Source organism: Ambystoma mexicanum, chromosome 4q, assembly GCF_040938575.1.
Source record: "Ambystoma mexicanum isolate Mex_15411 chromosome 4q, UKY_AmexF1_1, whole genome shotgun sequence".
Lineage (NCBI taxonomy): Eukaryota > Metazoa > Chordata > Amphibia > Caudata > Ambystomatidae > Ambystoma > Ambystoma mexicanum.
This window is the reverse complement of record NC_090928.1, coordinates 362,217,692-362,238,667: the sequence shown is the minus strand read 5'-3', so window position 1 is coordinate 362,238,667 and position 20,976 is coordinate 362,217,692. Positions and strand designations below refer to the sequence as shown.

The 20,976-nt window shown below is 45.1% G+C and overlaps 1 protein-coding gene across 1 annotated transcript in view; it reads right to left on the bottom strand.

Annotated features, from left to right (window-relative positions):
* The window catches only part of LOC138467725 (ADP-dependent glucokinase-like), a 224,682-nt gene that overhangs the window by 128,066 nt on the left and 75,640 nt on the right, over positions 1-20,976 (bottom strand). Inside the window, exon 2 of the mRNA XM_069607927.1 lies at positions 12,595-12,754. Coding sequence (XP_069464028.1) covers positions 12,595-12,754 — 160 coding nt within the window. The remainder of the gene's footprint in view (positions 1-12,594; positions 12,755-20,976) is intronic.

Sequence of the window (20,976 nt, the reverse complement as noted above, 5' to 3'; positions counted from 1 at the left end):
TGTTTCTTTGGATCATTTGAATTACAATTTTCACTTGTACTGTATCTACTGCCCTCTCTCCCTCCTAAGATAAGCCTGGCTGCTCTGCTTACGCTACCATGTACTCAGGTGGTACGGTCTTATACTAAGAGTGGAGTCTTGTACTGCCTCAGTTGAATGGTTTTACTAGGCCCTTAACTGGACTTCAGAAAAACTGTCCTAACAGTTCGTAGGATATTCTCTCGGGTGACTCATGGTTCACCCCAGATCCCCCTCAGCCGGGCTCAGATCCCTTTTTAATACAATTAGTCTCCCTCAGCAGGGTACGGACCAATTTCAATTAGCATCAACTATCGAAGACTTTCGAATGTGCACAGGGTTTGAATTAATTTCCTTTTACATTTGCCACCTTTCAGTTGGATACCCAACAGCGACTTTCGAATGAGCCCCCCACGTTGCACCGGACCACCGTCTACGGCAGGGGTGCACAACTGATTTTGACAGAGGGCCGAAAGTACCTTACATGAGGGCTATAGTGGGCCAAAAAGTTAAAGTGGGCGGGGTGGTAGGCGGTACATGTCAGGAGGCTTTTTCAACCCCCAATTTGTATTAAACACTTGGAAAAAGAATATGTATTTGAGGGGTAACGATTTTGATTGCATTTCAAACTTACATTTTGTACTACACATTTTCCATTGTTATTTATTTCGATTTAGTTATTGTATATCATCTGTTTAATTAAATTATATATAATTTATTGACCCTTGATTGGACATTCCGTTATTTTGGACTGCTATAGTTTGCTGTTTGGGTTGCCCAAGAGGAGTATGGCCTTCGTTGAGTCAGGTTTCCTCAAAAAAGCAAAGGATGTACATCTCCTAACTGTGCCTGTTTTAGCTTCATTATCGAGTTCACTCTTGGAGTGCAATACTATGCCCCATGGCTCCGACCCCCAACCAAACATTATGCCCCATGACCCCCAACCAAACACTATGCCCCATGGCCCCCTCACCCCCAACCAAACACTATGCCCTCTGTCCCTCACCCCCCAAGCAAACACTATGCCCCCTGTCCCTCACCCCCAACCAAACACTATGCCCCATGGCCCCCTCACCCCCAACCAAACACTTTGCCCCATGGCTCCCACCCCCAACCAAACACTATGCCCCATGGCCCCCTCACCCCCAACCAAACACTATGCCCCATGGCCCCCTCACCCCCAAGCAAACACTATGCCCCATGGCTCCCTCACCCCCAACCAAACACTATGCCCCATGGCCCCCTCATCCCCAACCAAACACCATGCCCCATGGCCCCCTCACCCCCGACCAAACACTATGCCCCATGGCCCCCTCACCCCCAACCAAACACTATGCCCCATGGCCCTTACCCCCAACCAAACACTATGCCCCATGGCTCCCTCACCCCCAACCAAACACTATTCCCCATGGCCCCCTCATCCCCAACCAAACACCATGCCCCATGGCCCCCTCACCCCCAACCAAACACTATGCCCCATGGCCCTTACCCCCAACCAAACACTATGCCCCATGGCTCCCTCACCCCCAACCAAACACTATTCCCCATGGCCCCCTCATCCCCAACCAAACACCATGCCCCATGGCCCCCTCACCCCCAACCAAACACTATGCCCCATGGCCCCCTCACCCCCAACCAAACACTATGCCCCATTGCTCCCTCAACCCCCAACCAAACACTATGCCCCATGGCTCCCACCCCCAACCAAACACTATGCCCCATGGCCCCCTCAACCCCAACCAAACACTATGCCCCATGGCCCCCTCACCCCCAACCAAACACTATGCCCCATGGCCCTCACCCCCAACCAAACACTATGCCCCATGGCCCCCTCAACCCCAACCAAACACTATGCCCCATGGCCCCCTCACCCCCAACCAAACAGCATGCACCCATACAGACCCGAACCCCCCCCCCCCACCCCCCTAATCAGCACACTCTCAAACATGCACCCATACAGACCCGAACCCCCCAACTCAGCACACACACACTCTCAGGCATACACCATGCACCCATACAGACCCGAACCCCCACCCCCCAACTCAGCACACACACTCTCAAACATGCACCCATACAGACCTGACCCCCTACCCCCCAAATCAGCACACTCTCAAACATGCACCCATACAGACCCAAACCCCCCCACCCCTCAACTCAGCACACTCTCAAACATGCACCCATACAGACCCGAACCCCCCCATCCCCAACTCAGCACACACTCTCAAGCATACACCATGCACCCATACAGACCCGAACCCCCCACCCCCCAACTCAGCACTCACAATCTCAAACATGCACCCATACATGCATCTCAACATACACAACACGAACATTCAAAAACAAACATTCATACACATCCGACACGCCCCCTCACCCCCATCTCAACATACACAACACAAACACTCAAAAACAAACATTCATACACATCCGACACGCCCCCCACCCCATCTCAATATACACAACACACTCAAAAACAAACATTCATACACATCCGACACGCCCCCTCACCCTCATCTCAACATACACAACACAAACACTCAAAAACAAACATTTATACACATCCGACACACCCACCACCCCCCCCATCTCAACATACACAACACAAATATACAGCAGAACAGACCCGACACACAAACACACAGACCACTTACCGGAGAAATGCTGGAAGGCAGGTAAGCTGGAACACTGGCGAGGTAAGTGGAATCGTACTACAGCTGGCGTGTCCAGCAAGGCTGAAATTCCTTCCGGCATCAAGCCTTACTGGCCACGCCAGCCGTAGTGCTGGCACTCCATTGTTGCAGCACACACGCACTACGTGGCTCGTAGGAGCTGCGTGGTTCGTGTGCACTGAACCAATGACGGCCAGTGTTTTGTCCGGCCCGGAAGACAACAAAGACTTTCCTCATGGAGGGCGGCCAATGCTGCTTGCGGGCCGCCCTCCATGAGGAAAGTCTTTGTGCCTCGCGGGCCGGAAAAAACAGCATGGCAGGCCGCAACTGGCCCGCGGGCCGTATGTTGTGCACCCATGGTCTACGGTATCGTATCTTGACCTCAAAGTTTCAGTTACTCATATGCTGTTTAATTATATTTGCGTTGCTTTTCACATACGCTTCACACACAGTTCTCTTCAGTTTTCCCTATACAATGTTGCCACTTGCAACCTTGGCTTCAACACAGACCAGTCTGTTATCAGTCTCCCCAACTCACCGGCTGTGCTGACCTTACTGGCACTGCTTTGTTGTAGGAGCCAAGGACAACACCACGGTGGAAAACAATGCTCCCTGTCTTGAGATTCCCCGGGTACCTCTGACACACATTGCAGGTTTCTGCAGCGCTGATTCCGGGTCTTAAGTTTTTTTATTCTCAAAGGCTCATGAAAGTAACTGTCTTCCTGTGAAAAGGTCAAGGGCACTTTCCTCCTTGCAACCCTCTTCGGTCTTGCCGTCTTTCTCCTTGTATTAAACTGCCATTTTGGAACGGCTGCTTACTCGTGTGCTTTGCCTTGCTCAGAGTGAGCTTTCTTGCTCCGCCTTTTATCCATGTGGGGAAGTGTGATGGAAGTCAGGTGTGTGTAATGATCGGTAATTGCCCGATCCTGCCTTGTCCATTGCATTGGGACATGTCAGGTATGCAGCTCTGGTGTTAGTCCATTTTCTTTCACAGTGAGCTGTCCTTGAGAAAGTGTTTGTGTCGGAAAAGGGTGGGGGTCGAATTCCTAAGCATCCTACCTGGTAGGATGGGGTAAAGATGTTACAGGAAAGGGGATACCGCATCTCGCCGTCCGGTGTCCCACTTCCACTCCCCGTAGACCCCTCATCCAGGTGATCCTCCCACACTGGTCCAACCCCAGGAACTGGATCCAAAAGCGATGGCTGGGTCCTGGCCACCTGGATGATAGATCCCCAGGGACTAGCTGGTGAGACACCTTCAGGTTTCTCACAGAGGGAGTGAGCATGAGCGAGAGAGATAAGGCATGAGCATGAGCGAGAGAGATAAGGTACAAGTTTGAGAGAGATTGTGCACAAGTGTGAGAGATGTAAGGCGTGAGAGAGAGATAGAGCGCAAGTATGAAAAACGAGGCACAAGCATAAAAGAGACAGGACACAAGCGTAAGAGATTGGGTGTGAGCACGATAGAGTGACAGGACAGGAGTATTAGAGAGGGAGCGAGCTCAAGCATGATAGCCAGAGACATTGCGCGAGCATGAGAAACAGGGCATGAGCGAGAACAGGATCAAGCGTGAGTGAGAGATGGGGCATGAGAGAGAGATGGCGCGAGCATGTGAGAGATCTATGGCACAAGTGTGAGAGACTGGGCATGAGAGTGAGAGATATCCACATCGCTTGCAAGTGGGTCTTTGTGCTTTCTAAAGCATAGAATTAGTGTTCGTAACTGGGGCACAGGACATTAGTGGCTGAAGATCTGAGTTTGAAGGGCTGGTGTAAACCTGATATTTTCATAACTACACGTTTTTTCTATGTATTTAACAGTAAAGGGGGACTTCAGTGAACCCGTTTCAAAATAAAACCTTCTCACCCTTTCTTCATCTGCAATGTTAATGGCTACTGTTCCACGTAGATGCCTTTCAAAATACATATTCATATAATCTTACATAACAGGCTTCAAAACGGTGGAACAGTCTTTAATCCGTCTACAATGTTCAAAAGAGCGGGTGTATGTGAAGCACTTTGACCTTCTTGTGAATGTGTAGTCATGAGAGATGAATGTTACTAGTGATGCTGCATTACATACAGTCGGTCTTTATGACAACCCTCATACAGATCAATGAGCGAAGAGCGCGCATCTCCGATTTTATTTCGTTCATGTTCTGTAATGACGCGCCGCGCACAATTGTCATTAAAAGAATAAACACGCACTGTGGTATGTTCACATTTCCCCTCGTTTATGCACACACTGGATGGCAATGAAATGACCGCTCATGTTTTTTCACTGCCGCCCAGTGTCTCATTTACTAAATGGAAATTCTACCAGCCCAATCAAGTTATATGACCACTGCCTGGTGTCTGTGTGGCACGTTAAGCTTTCACTTTCCATCTGCGTGCAATACAGCATCACGTTTGTCCAATCTTAAAACAATTGCATTTGTGCACATTTAAAAGTATTAAAATAAAAAGTACTTTCATTTGTATGTTTAGGCGTTTTTACCCAATGGATTATTGGAGCAATATGTACTCTCAGGATGAATTGTACCTTTCAAATGTGTGCGGGTGCATTCGACTAAAAATAAAAAACGTACGTCAGTTGATGCATCCCGTACTGCATCAGCCCAGCGGGGATCATGCTCGCAGCAGCTTTATACCGGCTGCAAAGTGTCTCCGGTCGCCCGTAATACACATGGTAAACGATACCATTTATGCAGACAAATAAGAGCAATTTAATGATTTTATCTTCAATATGCAAGTTCATTTTACCATTTTGGAAATGCCCCATATTTCTATTATGTTATCACTGCATGTCATTAATGCAGATAGCAATTTTATATTTGACATTTTCGGGGTGTAGTGATCATATGGATCCATTAAAAAAATATCTAATTTGATTTGGAAGATGCATTGGATCCTTCCCATTCAAAGACAGCTGTTACTTTTGCCATGTTTCCAGAGTGCTTCCTTAGAGGAAGTCATCCAAGATGGCAGCCGCCACGAAAGAGCTCACTCAAAATCAAAGAGTTCCGAGATAGGCAGGAATGGGTGAGATTAGCCATAGAGATTACATTGGCTAGGGGCAGGGAATGGATTGGATTACAATTGCGTATCCCTCCTCAAATATCATCTCCTTTGCAAAAGCATTACAGACCCACTTTCAAAGCCCATACTTGAAGCTCTTGTGCTAATGACAATAGTTTCGGCTTTTAAGCTTTTAATAGCCCAAACTAAAAAAGGGGAGAGAGTGGGAAAAGAGGGAAGAGAAAAAGAGACACAAGAAGACAGAAGATCATTCCGAGAAAGGCCAGCCAAACCTAGGGGGAGACAAGCAGTGATTACAGGACCAAGTTCCAAAATCACCAGATCCAAAAGGAAGCAAGGTAGCAGGTCGGGTGCTAAGCAAACAAACACGTACAAGTGAATTCAGAGGTGGAGAGAGCGAGGACAGGAAACCTAAAAACTATTCTTACCCAGAAGTCGAGCTGAATGTCAAGAAGCCACATAGGGCTGCTGCGAAATTCCAGAACCAAATCACTGGTGACTCGTCCGAGAGTGTCAACAGCACCAGGCTTTGTGTTTTTCAGGCAGTTTGGAACCCCCACGGCAGACCACAGACCAGAGGTGCAAGGGAAAGCTCCACTCACATACACTCCCAACCAGGGCCTGTCTTAGCACTGCCAGCGCCCAGGACGAGTCAACAAAATGTGGTGCCCCCACTGCCCTCCCCAACACCTCTTTGGGGGCAAGGGAGGGCAAATTAAATAGAGCACCGCTGCAAAACTAGCAGGAGGTGCTTTATTTAAGTGATTTACTCCCTGCTGGAGTGGGAAGTTAATTGCATTAATAGAGCTGTGCCTTTACCTGGAGACCCTGGAACCTACCTAACTGGAGCTCAGTCTAATCGACCGGCACTGCGAGTCGCTGCTCGACTCTTGCCACTGTCTGCCGTGCCATACGCTTCCTGGAGGAGGCGGAGCCACGCACGGCACGTGACCCATCACGTGACTTCGGGAGCAGCCAAAAGACCCAGGCTACCACCCTTGCGGCGTTAAGCCCGACAGGGGTGAAGGGCGCTGACTGTTTTGCGACTGTTCGGCGCTGTGGCGCTACTTACAGATTGGAACTTGCGAAGGTGAGCCATCCTTATTGTTAAACCCATAAAACAGTGTCTCAGTGTACTCTTGCTCATATATATTGAGGAACCTGACACAACTGAAGTGTGACAGTATTTATACGATTGTACCTATTTTCCCCGCCAATACCTCTTATCAGGAGAAGGGTGACCAAAACCATCAAAACCCATGGCCAAATCAAGGCAGAACAAAACTCGCTACAACCTGCGTAAGGGCCAAGAGGGACCTAAGGACCTTCCTTCTCAGAAAGCTAATAAGAATAGTAATCCTACAGAGGTGGAGGGCAGACCGATCAAAGGAACTATTCCAGCTATGTTCGGGAAAATTCAAACCAAGCCAACTATCGCTGGGGATAAATCAGGAATGGAAGCCAGTAATTCTCAACCACCAGCCCTACATAACAATAGTAGCTCTTTGGACAATACCAACTTTAATGACATTGATAACAATTCTCTCTTAGATCTATGCCTATCAATACAAAAATCAATGGCCCCATCAAACAATCTTCCTACAGTGCCCAATGATTGCCCACTTGTGATTGAGGCACAGGTTCTAAATACAGCTCAGGGGGGGCAGCAAAAGCCTGGGAGACCTATTAGTCCAAGACAACCAGGTAATTCAACATCAAATTTATCGGGCTCTCTCCCCATGCGCCCCTCCTCTATCTCCTCAGTGGTTTTGTCCGAGGAACGGCTATCTACTTCCCCAAATCTCTATATAAGCTCTGATGATCCGGAACATATGGACAAAGGAGACAGTGGAAACTCTGAAGTCAGTAGCAATCCAGCCATTATAGATCTGCAAGCCTCAGTGGCCTCTCTTCAATTTGCTATGAAAATCCTGCTAAAATTATGCGGGAGGATCCATGCAAACTCATTAATACAGCTGGGGCTACCCAATCCTCTCATTCCTATGGGGCAAGATCTACCCAACCAGCACCCCCCTAAGGGGGATGAGGAACAGGATTCACAGATGATACCCGACAATTTAGATAAATCTATAGTGAATGCTTTGGAAATACCTCTGACAAAAAAACAGCGACGCCAACAAAGACGCCTAGCTTCGAGAAATTTGGTGGCGGAAATAGCCTCCCCTTTACCTGCCACTAACGTTCCAACAATACGTACAAAAAAATCTAAACGTAAGAAGCGAAAATCCAAGAAAAATGCTAAGAAAGGGATGGGGACCCTAACAAGTTGGATTATCCCAGATATAACACAAGAAATCACCAGCACGATTATAGAAGACCCCAACCTTGACCTTTCTACTAACTCAGCTGATGTGGATACTATATACCCGCACCAAGACGAACAGCATAAAGTGGATAACAAGGGACCTCCTAAACCACTGGAAACAATAGAAATCAATATCCCTAATACAAGTAAAATATGCATCATCAAAAATTTAAATCAAAAGCAGAGGGATAAGTGGCTGACAAGAACGGAGGTTTTAAATAAACTGCATCTGATCCCACAATTGCGGGTAATCCGCTCGGAGGACTTCTCTTTTGTAGAACCGCTCACTGTATGCAATCCCAATGTGACAGCCCTCCACTGTTGTGTCTTGGCATCTGCTCAATTGATTCGCTCTCATAAACAATGTCTATTACAGGTGGGGGTGGAAGTAGATGCTTGTAAAGAGAAGGAAGATCCTTTACTCCCAAGTGTTGAGCCATCTGCAGCCCCAAATAAGAGTGGTATACCCACCCAAAAAATGGGAAAGAATGTGCAGATGGCAGACATCCAAAACACTTTGAAATGGCTGGCAGATTCGCTGCCTTTAGTCCTACAACAATCATGAGATCAAACCCTGCTAAGCTGGAACACACATGGCCATCAGCATTTTCTTACTAACAAGGGCTCTCTATCAATGATAAGTAATTTCCCCATCTTTCTATTACAAGAAACTTGGCTGCTCCAGCAGACAGCCTTGGATGGGTATACCATCTATCACACCCTTGCGAAGAAAGGCATACGGGGACGACCATATGGGGGTCTAGCGATAGGGATTTCCAATAAGCTGAAAAGTAGAATGATCCCAGTGGATAGTGACTATCTGTGTGCTGCTGCTCTGACCCTTAGGATTAAAGCAAGATGGGAAGAAATATTATTAATTAATATATATAATCCCCCGGGTGCAAAACACAGAGAAAGTATACAGGACACCCTGCATAATCTCTTAAGTGAATGGAATGTAACCAATGGTAGAGATTTTATTATTCTGGCTGGGGACCTAAACTGTAGAATCAATAGCGGCGGTGGTACAAGTAACAATCAGCTTCTAACAAGTAACAGTATATGGAACCAGGCTTTTACGGATATTGAAGGGATGTGCTGGAGGGGTTTCTTTGACTGCTGGGACCTTGAAATAATTAATGGTCGTACCAGAAATGATAGCCCGGGTAAATTTACATGGAAGAATGGGAGTAGTATGAGCACCTTGGACTATATCTATACTAGTGTAGAAATCGCATTAATTGTCAAAGATATGATGGTGAGCGAATACAAATGGAGTGATCACGACCCGCTGATACTATCACTGGGACTCAGCCACCCGGATGCTGCATTGGCAAATCTGGGAGATCTTGTAATCAACCACTCCCTAAATCGCATTTCCTGGTCAACGAATAATATCCTAAAGGCCACAAGGGCGTTGGAAGAGTGGGGTATTAAACAATTAAATATGTTTACGCAAAAGTCACCGGAGGAAATCGAAAGGTGGATAAGTAATTTCTCTGCGCTACACGGTTCTCGTAAAATGGGCCTGATGGTGGGCAAGGCCTCTAACGAATTTGACCGTGCGATCAGAGATAGGAAACGCAAGCTTAGAGGAGATATGAGGTATATAAGAAATGGCCCTGACCCCAAGAAGGTGATTGCTCTTAAAATAAGAAAGCTGAAGACCACTTACCGAATATGGTTAAAACTGCACAAAAATACAAGGAAGTTAGAAAGGTGGCAACATACAGTTAGAACATTATGTGGTAAGAACACTCGCAAAATCTGGTCCATATTGGGGAAGGTGAAGGGGAAAACTTTACCCAGCATGGTTAATCCTATAGGAGATGATATATGGATCTCCTTTCTGGAAACGAGAAATATGGGAAGCACCTCTGAGACCTATACCCCCAGGGCTAGCAAACCCCCGACTCCCCCATTCTCTATTTCTATAGAGGACTTACAGATAAGAATTAAGGCTTTAAACACCTCACGTGCCCCGGGACCGAATGGCCTCTCTAATATGGTGCTGAGGAGTAACCCCCTCTTTTGGGCAAACCTCCTGAAAATATTGTTTGATAAAATATTACATGAAGGTAGTATACCGACATCTTGGCAGGCAGCCATCATCATACCTGTCTTTAAGAAAGGTAGCAGGGCCGACCCTACGAACTATCGGCTCTTATCTATGCTGGACTGCTCTGGGAAACTGTTTGCAGCACTTATTCTGAAAGAATTACTAGTATGGGTAGAGAAGGCTGGGATCTTAGATCAATTCCAAAGTGGCTTTAGAGCAGGCTTTTCTACCTCCAACAACATATTTATTATGGATTCTTTGAGAAATAAGGCGCTATCTCGTTCTAACCCCCCTCTATATGCACTATATATAGATTTTAAGGCGGCCTTTGACTCGGTCAATCGCTCCCTTCTATGGAATAAATTGAGGAATCTAGGCTGTCCTGAACCTCTATTGTATTATCTGGAGCTATTACACTCAAATAATACTGTTCAAGTTAGGCTGGATAACTTGGGTTCAGTGACCAAACCCATTCCTCAGAGGCGAGGAGTAAAGCAAGGATGCGTTACTGCTCCAACATTGTATAACTTGTTTATCTCAGATATACCTAAATGTCTCCAAGGGATTAATAATTGTCCCCCTAAGATAGGATCCTACCACTGCCCGCTTCTAGCTTATGCAGACGATTTGGTGATCTTGGATCACACTTTTAGTGGTATTCTGAGATCAACCAAACAGCTTTGGCATTATGCAGAAATTAATGAATTAGTCATTAACAATAGTAAGACCAAACTGTTGTTATAAACTGTTGGTAGAGTGGCTAGACCAAGAATGATGATGGGTGTGAATGAAATTGAATACACGCACATGTATAGATATCTGGGGGTAGAATTCGATAACAAAGGAAACTATTTCACTTGCATCCAGGAGCGCAAAACAAAAGCTGCGCAACTTACAGCTTTAGTTTATAAATTCACACGAGAGCAATGTGGATTTTCAATTTGGGCAGCACGCCAGCTATATATTCAATGTCTGGCTCCTATGGTGACGTATGGCTTAGACCCACTGATAAATATGAATTTAGGATGGTTACAACTGATAGAGGGTAAGTTTTGGAGGAAAATCCTCGGCCTTCCGCAGTGTATTCCCATGGCAATTATTAGGCTTGAGATGGGAATCTTCTCCCTTAGATCCATGGTATTAAGAAAGAGGATGGAATTCCATATTAAGCTCAATAATAAACCTACAAATAAACTATTACTGACGATCAGGGAAGATTGTGCGGCTGGTAGACAGGCCAAATTTGAAAATCAGACTCGATCCCTGACTGAAGAAATCAGCTGGGCACCTGAATGGGACCGGGATAATGAAGTCCTGATTACCAGCATGCGCAATCGCCTTAATCTGTGGGATTGGCAGAACAATTTTAAACATCTTAATAGCCTGAAAAGCTATAGTTTTATTTTATTTAGACTATACACCTATGGAAAGGCGCAACTTTATCTAAATCAGTGCCCATCAGAACATTTGAGGCGGTTTATCTTATTAATGCGCCTTAATTACTTACCGATTCTATCTACTCAGGGCCCTGTACTGGGGCTGAACCTAGCAGAAAGATACTGCAGGATCTGTGATCTTCCTACCGAACCTGAGACGGCTCAACACGTGTTGACGTGCTGCGGCAGGATGAGAATAGAATATAATAAGTATTTGGGCGATTTTGTCCACAATACAGACTATATGGGCCAAGCAGACTTTTGGAAGCAATGTGTTAACACATATAACCCTAAATTGCATTTAGCACTTTATCAGGTTTGGCGAGTGGCAGTTGCTCTCATGAAATTAAACTTAAGGGGGTCTCTTCCCGTTAGGTAAATGACATTTTGTTTCGCTGTGCAAGTATGAAATATTTTTAGTATGAATCAGAATAGGATGTTTTTTTTCATCTCTTTTAGATCTCGATCCAAATCCATATGAATTAACTTCCCAGAAATTGTATTAAGGATTTTATTAAGATTTGGAATCATATTGTATCTTACTATGTTGTACTTTGTATTTTAGATATTTGATGTTAAATTATGTGTAAAGTTTTTTACATTTGTTTAAAACTGTATCACATTAATAAATAATAATAATAATAGAGCTGTGGCTGTGAAACCAGCATGGGGCTACCTTGCAAAGGCTGCCCCATGCTGGTCTGACAGCTGCGCCCTATTGTGATAAAATGCACCCTGCTCTTGTGCTAGTGCGAGAACGCGGTGCATTTCAGTTCAATAGGGCAACTGCCACGCCTTCACCCACCGCGCCAACTCAGGAAGCCCTTAAATGGCTACCGGAAACTGGCTTAGCAGGAGGGCCAAGGGGTAATGGCACCCATGACAGTCACCCGGGAGGCCCTGCCCCAAGACCGGCCCTGCCCCCAACTCCACAAGTAGAAGGAGGTTCCCAGAGTTATTTTTTCATTTACAGAACCGCATTCCTTGAAAAGAGAGTGTGCAGTGCATTTACACAAGTAAACCTTGAGAGTATTACAATGTACTTACTCTGAAGCTGCACCAGGAGGAAAGAAATAGGCAAAGCTTTCTGCCAGCTGCTTCTCTGTCTGAATAAAGTCATGATGGATCGGATTGTGACTGGGTTCGATCCCAGCTTCATCCAGCAGCTCCACTCCATCTACGATAATATCCAAGCAGCCCCCAAAACCTACAAGAAGGCCAAATTAACAGAATATCCATTAAGAAAAATTCACAAAGCAATATCCTTGCTGAGAAAACAGAGCAGACTATGGTCTACATTTTAAAGAATGAACCACACGTGTAGTGTTTACTACATAGGAAACAGCCAACTGACCAATTTTGATTATGACGACAAAAATATCAAAGTTTCGCCACAACAACATATGGCCAAGCCAGACTTTTGCCGTTTACGCTGCTTTTTTTATTTCGAGCAAGCAACAACTTCAGACAATGACACCTTCATTGGCACTAGTCCATAGGAAACATTTGAAGTGAAAGTGGCATTTGACGACATCAGCCTTCCTAAATTTCTTTAGGCATTTTTATAATCTCTTTACATTTCATTCTGTGACTCAAGGTGCCAGGGCCCTCAGCTAGAGAAACCGTTGCAACCATTATAACATCTAGTAGAGTAAAAGAAACTAGCTTTGGTAAAGCCAGTTGTTTTGGCATTTGCGGTTTCTTGCATATTACATGTATAGCTAACAAGACAGTAAATAAATGGGTTCAACTTACTCGCGAATTCCTAACCTTTTAGCCAATTATTGCTTGCAGAGAAACAATATTTGTAATAGACATAGAACGACTTCTGTTTCATGCAGTGTACCAACATCTTTTGAATAGGTGTATTGCTAATGTGACATGAAGATTTAATGGTGACCGAAGGTAGCCGGGGGTCCAGAGGAGCAGAAGGAGTGGGAGGAAGGACAAGGGGGTGAAGGACAGGGTACAAGGAAGGACAGCAGGGCGAGGCAGGATGGAGTTGAGTGAGGGGTGGAGTATGGGGAGTGGAAGTGGGCTGTGAATTAGAGGTGGGGAAGGCGGAGTGGTGATGTGGGGAGCTGTGAAATAACAGACAGGGAGACAACCAAAACAAAATAAGTAAATAAAACACACCCACGCCATAAAATAAGTCCCTGCTTTCCACCATGGTAGTGCTGAGGTTTGGGGCGGAAGGGTCAGAAACGTTTTAAAAAGGAAGGGGGAAAAAGTGACACCTAGTAGAATCACAGGATTCAGTAACTGCTTCCCAGGGAGGGGGAGCATTTCCCTGTGAGGCGTGCCTGCTATGCAATACCCTCCCAGCTCTCATTCCCAGGTCTCCTCCGCTCAGATTTATGACGCTGCTGTGGGACTTCCCCTGGTGGAGTGTCAAAGTCCTTCTTCTCTGTCCTGCTTGCACTCTGTGCTGCTCCAGTGGTTTTCTTTGTCTCATTGCCACATAAGTATATAATTTTCAGGTTGACTCAAGGGTTCTACATGGCAATAGCAAATATCGGCTTGTTCTTCTTTTCTTCTGGTAGATGTTATTACTGATGGGCTATCGGTGGGCTGGTTAGGGAGTTACTCATCGGAACTGGAGATCTTGTCCCTAAGAGGGTGGGGGTAAGGGAAGTCTCTCCCGGTGAGGTCCTGCTGGTCTCTACCCCTAGGGAGATCTGAATCCGCTGTGAGGTTAGAGCTGAAGGAGACGAGCCGCATGGCTTCAGGTGCTGAGAATAAGCTGGCGTGCGAGTCCCGGTATTTAACCCTGAAGTACGAGAAGCTGAAGAACTAACAGTGTTCAAGGAGTGACCAAGTGAGGAGTGGTGGCGTGACTGAAGCCTGGTGTACTTGAGTCCCTAAACAACACTGAGACCAGTTACTTGAAGCCATTGCAGAGCATGTCGAAAGAAGAGGAAGCAAAGACCCGAGAAGCAAACCTCACAATCACAGAGGAAGTGCCACTGCGAACTGCAAGCACAGTGACGCGACCCCTGTGACAGAAAGGTAACGGGGTGAGCGGGAGACCCGGAGACCCGGGTGGGAGACCAAAAATAACGAATGAATCCTTCATAGTCGTCCCAGTAAGGACCAAGTATGGGAAGTATTCAATGAGTGCGCGAATCACTCATGGAACACTCATACTCATCGCAGGGAGAACCAAGTGTTGGAGAAGAGTGAGAATCATTACTGGAACACTCATGCTCATCCCAGTAAAGACCAAGTGTTGGAATTACTTAAGAAGATAGAGTTATAATTGGAACAGTTCCATTTGTCCTAGTCAAGAAAAGGATTGGATATTGAGTAAAGATAAAGCCTCAAGTTTATCCAACAAGAGAAGAGAATTGCCCCAGGAAAAAGGGTGGATAGAAAAAAAATAAGAGCACAAGACAGAAGTATAAAAAAGAGCAAGAACCAATATGTAAAAGACACCGTCGAAAAAATGAAGAACCCAAAAATCGGAACTAGACGACTTGATAAAAGTAGTTACAAGGAACTACTAAAGTGAACTTGCTGAGAATCAGCCCACAGGAGACGGGAGTCCTTCCTGTGTGCCTCATTTGTTTTGATAGTGGCATGGACAGGTTGGATTAGTTTGGACAGAGCACAGATCTTCCTTTTGGACTCACTGACAACTGACTAGCAACCTAGTTCGTTTTTGTTAGGTAGGGAAAACATGTAATTCAGGCAAAGTCAGGAGTTTTCAGTTTTCTTTTAATAAAGAATACTTAACAAAGGAAGACTAGAATTTTCATCATCCTTCAAAAGCAGAGAGGGCCAGGTGCCTCTGCCTGCACCAGACAGCTTGCAGCATGCCTGGAGCACGGCTTGAGGTGTTGCCGGGCCTTGGATGGTGGTGTTTAGGGAGAGCAAAAAAAGAAAGTAAAAAATAGAGTAGGCCCTACTTTGCACCACAGCACTGCTGGGGGTGAGGGGGAGAGGGAAAACAGTAGTCAACGTTTTTGTTGTGCCTGCTGATTTGCAGCACACTGCGGGGAGGGCGTGGCAAAGATTGGAGGGGCCCACCTTTAACCAGGCCAGGGGTGCAGCTGATCTCCGTAGTGACACTGGCAGAGAACGGAAGCAAGTCAAATCACTGCATGCACAAGTCCCTCCTTGCGTGAAATCCCAGGCACACAGCTTCGGGTCATGTTTCAAGTCCTCATTGGATTACACAACAATGTAACTAGAAACAATACTTAGCAACCAGGGATTTCATGACACAATGTTGCCAGTTGCCATGCCAACCAGACACTATGCTTCTTAAAGCCACTTACCTGCCTTCTATGCCACCAAAAATGAAGGTTATAAAGCAGAGATTCTCTTATGGTTCCAGGCTGTATGTCAACCTATCTTGGTCATGCACAAACACATTTCAGGCTTAAAATATAGTCATATCCTACAACACTCAAGGTAGGACCCCTTACCAAGGGCAAAAGTGGGGAGGGGTCAGTATGCGGCGCAACCTGTTGCATCTGCTATCGCAGAGCAAGGCTGGCAGAGTAATGTTTGGAAAATAGATGGGGACAATCACTACACCCATACTTCACAGCATACACTTTAAATATTAGGTAGCTTACATTCAGTGCTCCAGATAAGATTTTGAGGTGGGAGTATTGTACACATGATTTTTCAAATTAGAGAGTAAATGCAATTTCAAGAGAGTAAAAATTTGTTTTCTGCTCTGAAAGAGTCAAACATATCCAACATAGACCCAATGCATACGTAAAATCAGACCCGTAGACCAAAAGAGTTGTAGATCAAAGTTGTCTGGCTTGCCTTTAACCATTTTATTACACTTGTGGAAATTATTCTGCCAGAAAATAACTTGTAAATTCATGCTACATATACAGCTTAATTTTCAAAATTCTGCAGCCTAGAAACTACTATAGATTGAGACTAATGTATTGCCTGCAGAGAGAGTTTGAGTAAGCAAGTGTTAGCAGTACAGAACTTGCTTACATTACTTCTTACCTAGGAATCCCAGGTGAGCAGTCTTGATTGCCCGATAGGTTTCTTCCTAGGCAGTCAAGAATCTGCATCTCTGGCATAACACGCATCACAGCCAATTCAGCCGTGATCGCCAATCACATCGGGGGTGAAAGCAGTGGTGGAAGTGGAAAAAAGGAACTAGTGGTACTCTGGCTGCATTCAAAAAGGTGGAAGTGGGATGGCCGGACAGATGGGGGCTGGGGGGACCAGGACCACAAACCTTTGCTGAACAGTGAAGCAGGGATTTTAATTCACTCTGAAAATTTGACCACATACCTTCCAAGTTTTTCTCAGTACAAATAGATTGGATTTCAAGGCCTACAGACAGTAATGCCATCTTAAGGAGTTCACTTACAAAAAACATAAATTGCATAATAGCGCAACATGACCAAATGTAAATTATTACATCAACATGTTGACAAAATAATATAATTGTGGCTTTAATTTTTACTTCCTGAATGGTAAACTATAAGTCCCAAAAATCGAGTTAACCCCCACTGTACTTTCAGTGAGTGTACTTTCAGTGATTTAAGACATGTAATATACAGAGATGCTTTGCTACAAACCTCCAGCTCATTGTTATTCATGATGTTGAAAACATTTGGTTATTGACTTAAAGCAACTTTATTTTATTGGATGTCAAGCTAGTAGACATCATGGATATAACGCACCCATTTAATGATGTGTTTATAATGTAAACATCATTAAATGGGTGCTTTGTGTTGCTCACTTTATCTATCACATATGTGCAAGGTAACTGGTGCTTTGCAAGCTCTTCCAGTTAGAAATGTACCATCATGCACATAAAAGGCTCTGGCACTGATAAAAGAAATGTGTTTTGAACTTGAGCACTTAACGACCTGCAGAGCCACGTGTGTCTGCATGAGACCTGGGAAACTGGCAGTGCTGATGTCCGCCTGGGCTGATTCTTTAACTGGCTTGGGAGAAAGAAAAAGCACCCAAACACGTTTCTTGAGCCCTGTAGAAAGCAAATGAGCTAGTGGTAGGGCCGGCATACCAATTATTTATATCACATTTCCAGCATCGAGGCTTCATTTCAAAATCAAGCAGGGGAGGGGTGGGCTGTTATATTAGATATGGTACTTCAGTTCCCTGGGATCTTGACGCTGTATCTCTTACTAAACCATTCTAAGTTCCAACATATACCAGCACATTGACTAGGCCTCTCTAAACAACTGAGCACCCACTCCCAATATAAGAAAATCAGTACTCTACACACAACTCATCAACTTTTATGAACTGGTCAGCCCACGCACCCTAACACTACTTACGGTGCACGGGCACCCAGCACAGCAGCATCTGAATACAAATAGCTGAAGTACCATTTCCAAATGACCTTCAGAGAGCCTGGGTACTTTTCACACATGGCATAACGGCACACTTGGTTGCATTTTCCCTGTCCCTACTCACCAAAGCAAACTAATGTCTTAGGAATCCTATAGCGCCAAGAGATTATGCAATGCACGATATAAATAAAACATTTAACAGCATAGCTACTATAAAGTAATGATTAACAGCTCTGACTGGCTTTATCAATTAAGCACTTGTAACAGGCAGCATAGCAACAAAGCAACCATTCCCCAATCTACAAACATCGATTTCCTGAGAAATTATCATGTAATGAGGTTGATGTAGTGCTGTGCGGCTGCCTCTACCAAGGATAAACAATGACGCTAGGTTAAAAAGGTAGGTGTACCACACACTTTCAGGTCAAGGGTCTCCACACAGGCACAGTGGCGCACAGCCTGCAATTTCACTTCAACCCAGCACCATACCCACGCCTGTGACCTCAGAGACCACAAAGAGGAGCCCAGGCAAAATCCCCAAGGAGGAGTCTGCAGACTGGAAACTCCTCGGCGTCTCTGTTTTTATAAAAAGTGCAGTTCGAATGTCAACAGTGATCAAGCAGGCTTGGTGCATATTCATCTGAAGCTATTTTCATAAGAAGCAAGATGCAAAAGCACAGCTGGTGGCAGCATCTGATGCCAACTCATCACTACCACTAGTTCAGATTCATCCTCAAAAGATGAAGGCCACCCGACACATCTTTGTCCTCGGGAGCCCCACGGTGTTGGCCATTCATCATCCCAACTAGGACACACAGTGCTGGGGATGATTTATGAAAACATCCAAGGGTTACAAGTTCCTCAGATCTTCGAGGTATCATTGCAAGTCAGTAAAACTGTGAAAATAACACCCAAAATCAATACTCATAGTCAGCATTCATAACACAAACACACAGCTTCCTCTAGCAGTCATTCTGGAGAAACAATGAACACTACTCCAAAAAATGCCAAACAGATTCTCAGCTTACTCCTAAGTGTTGAGGGTTAAAAGATTCATATGCTTGCACTACAGTGCCATCTAGTGGCGCAAAGTATGCTTTTATATGAAAATAAAGACAGCGTAAACAATACGCAGTAGACAATTAAATGCTCCGTAAGGGCTAGAATTACATGCGTAAAATGGAACAATATGCACCTTATATGTAGGGCTGCTTACATTCGTGATGATCTACTTAAAGTGTGTCATGTGAAGTTATGGTTTCATTTGCAGTGTGATGAACATTGGAACTATGAAGTAAAACATTAATTTGGATTGCGTTTTTGCATCTTAACAGCGTCATTCCCAATGTTGCCAGACTAATGACAGAAGGTCCAAGGACACCTGAAACTTAGCCACAGTTCTCTTGGCTTTTTACTCCTATTATTACATTGGTTATTGCTGATGAAAGAAAACAGTAGCTGGGTTTGAATCAAAACAGCAAGTCACAGGGTTTCCTACTTGTATCTTCCCTTCCTTTGGGAACATAGTTTGAGTCCATCCCTCTTTCTACATCAGGGTGGCCACTCTGCATAGATCAAACAGTTACTCAGTCTGTGGGATTTTGCAATGCTTCAAAGCACTTTTTACTTGGTCCAGTGTCTTTCTGGTCTGACACAGGATCGGTCAGGATGCCGGGTTTGGCCTCCTGGACTTCCTATCTGGCACCACCACTACCCCAGCATCCCTAGGTCATCTGGTCAAGTGTCAAGACTCTTCCAAACAGGTGAACCCCAGTGTAAATTCACATCCCTGCATTTTAGAACCCCCCCCCCCTACGTACATTTAATCTTAAGGCTGTGCTAAAGTTTTTTTTATCTCTAGTCTTTGCCCTTCTCAAACTGGCCCTCAAACTTCTACTTGCTCCAACAACAGAGCATCCTTCCTGCCCAGTTCTTCCACTGCCACTTTCCTCATTCCTCCAGGTTTTCACTTTACTCCCTCATCCCTTTTGCACACTCCTTCACTTCCTCTTTTTCCTATTGCTGCTCCTTTTCATCCACTCTGTCCCCTTCTCCTTTGCGGTCTCTCTAACCTCTCACCACTCTTTCTGGGCCACAGACCTGCACCCGGCAAATCAAGGGGACGATGCATCATAGTCCAGTCAGTTGGTCTCCTCTCCAAGGGCACCCAACACCACGATGGCACACCTGGTGTGTATTGTAGCTGGACTTCACTGTATTCATGTTCCCGTCAACTGTCTGGAAAACTAGCTCCCCCTTGCGAGCACAGGGAGCCTTTATGGTGTGATCTGCAAACTATGTCCACACCTCTGTCATTCGGCTGAATCTACTTTCTGTTTGATGCAATATGTGGCTCAAGGAGTCCCGTGAGCAAGGGCTCGGGAGCCAGACTTCTTAAGTTAGAACTTTAATATCCGAAAGCCTACTTCCTCTTATAATCTCGAAACATGGAGGGGGGTGGGGGGGAAGCCTGTGGCTACATGGGGCGTGGCACTCGAGGCTAGCAATGCCATTGCAGATTCCATGTACCCCACCATTGGAACTAGCATCATGCTGTGGGTGGTAGTCCCCAGAACCCAGCGTCACCATCACAAATCCTCTCTGATTTACCTTATCACAAGACTTTACTTTTGTTATCTTTCAATTGAGTCTTTGTACATTAACATTAGCATTCCTCGAAAAATACTTTATCTGTGTGGGTAATAACAACTCATGTTTTTTTCACTGGCAAAGATCATATTTGTGTGTTTGTGTTTATATACACATTTATAAATTCATTGAAAAAATTGAGTCAATGTAAATCAGATACAACGCAACAAAACCCCTGAAACTCAGTAATCACATTTTGAGCAAGCCCACCTTAACCATGCGCCCCCTGTTGTGCAGCATATGATTCACACAATGCACACAACAAGGACATCACAGATGACATCACTGATGACATCATGATTACACCATACACGACATCACTGATGAGATCAATAATTACATTAAATGTGATATTATTGATTAAATAAGTTAGAATATTTGTGTTGACCTTTAGATGCATATTCTATTACACTTAATAACAATAACATGGATCAATAGACTGATACAGAAGTACGATAGGATTACGTGTGGAGCATTC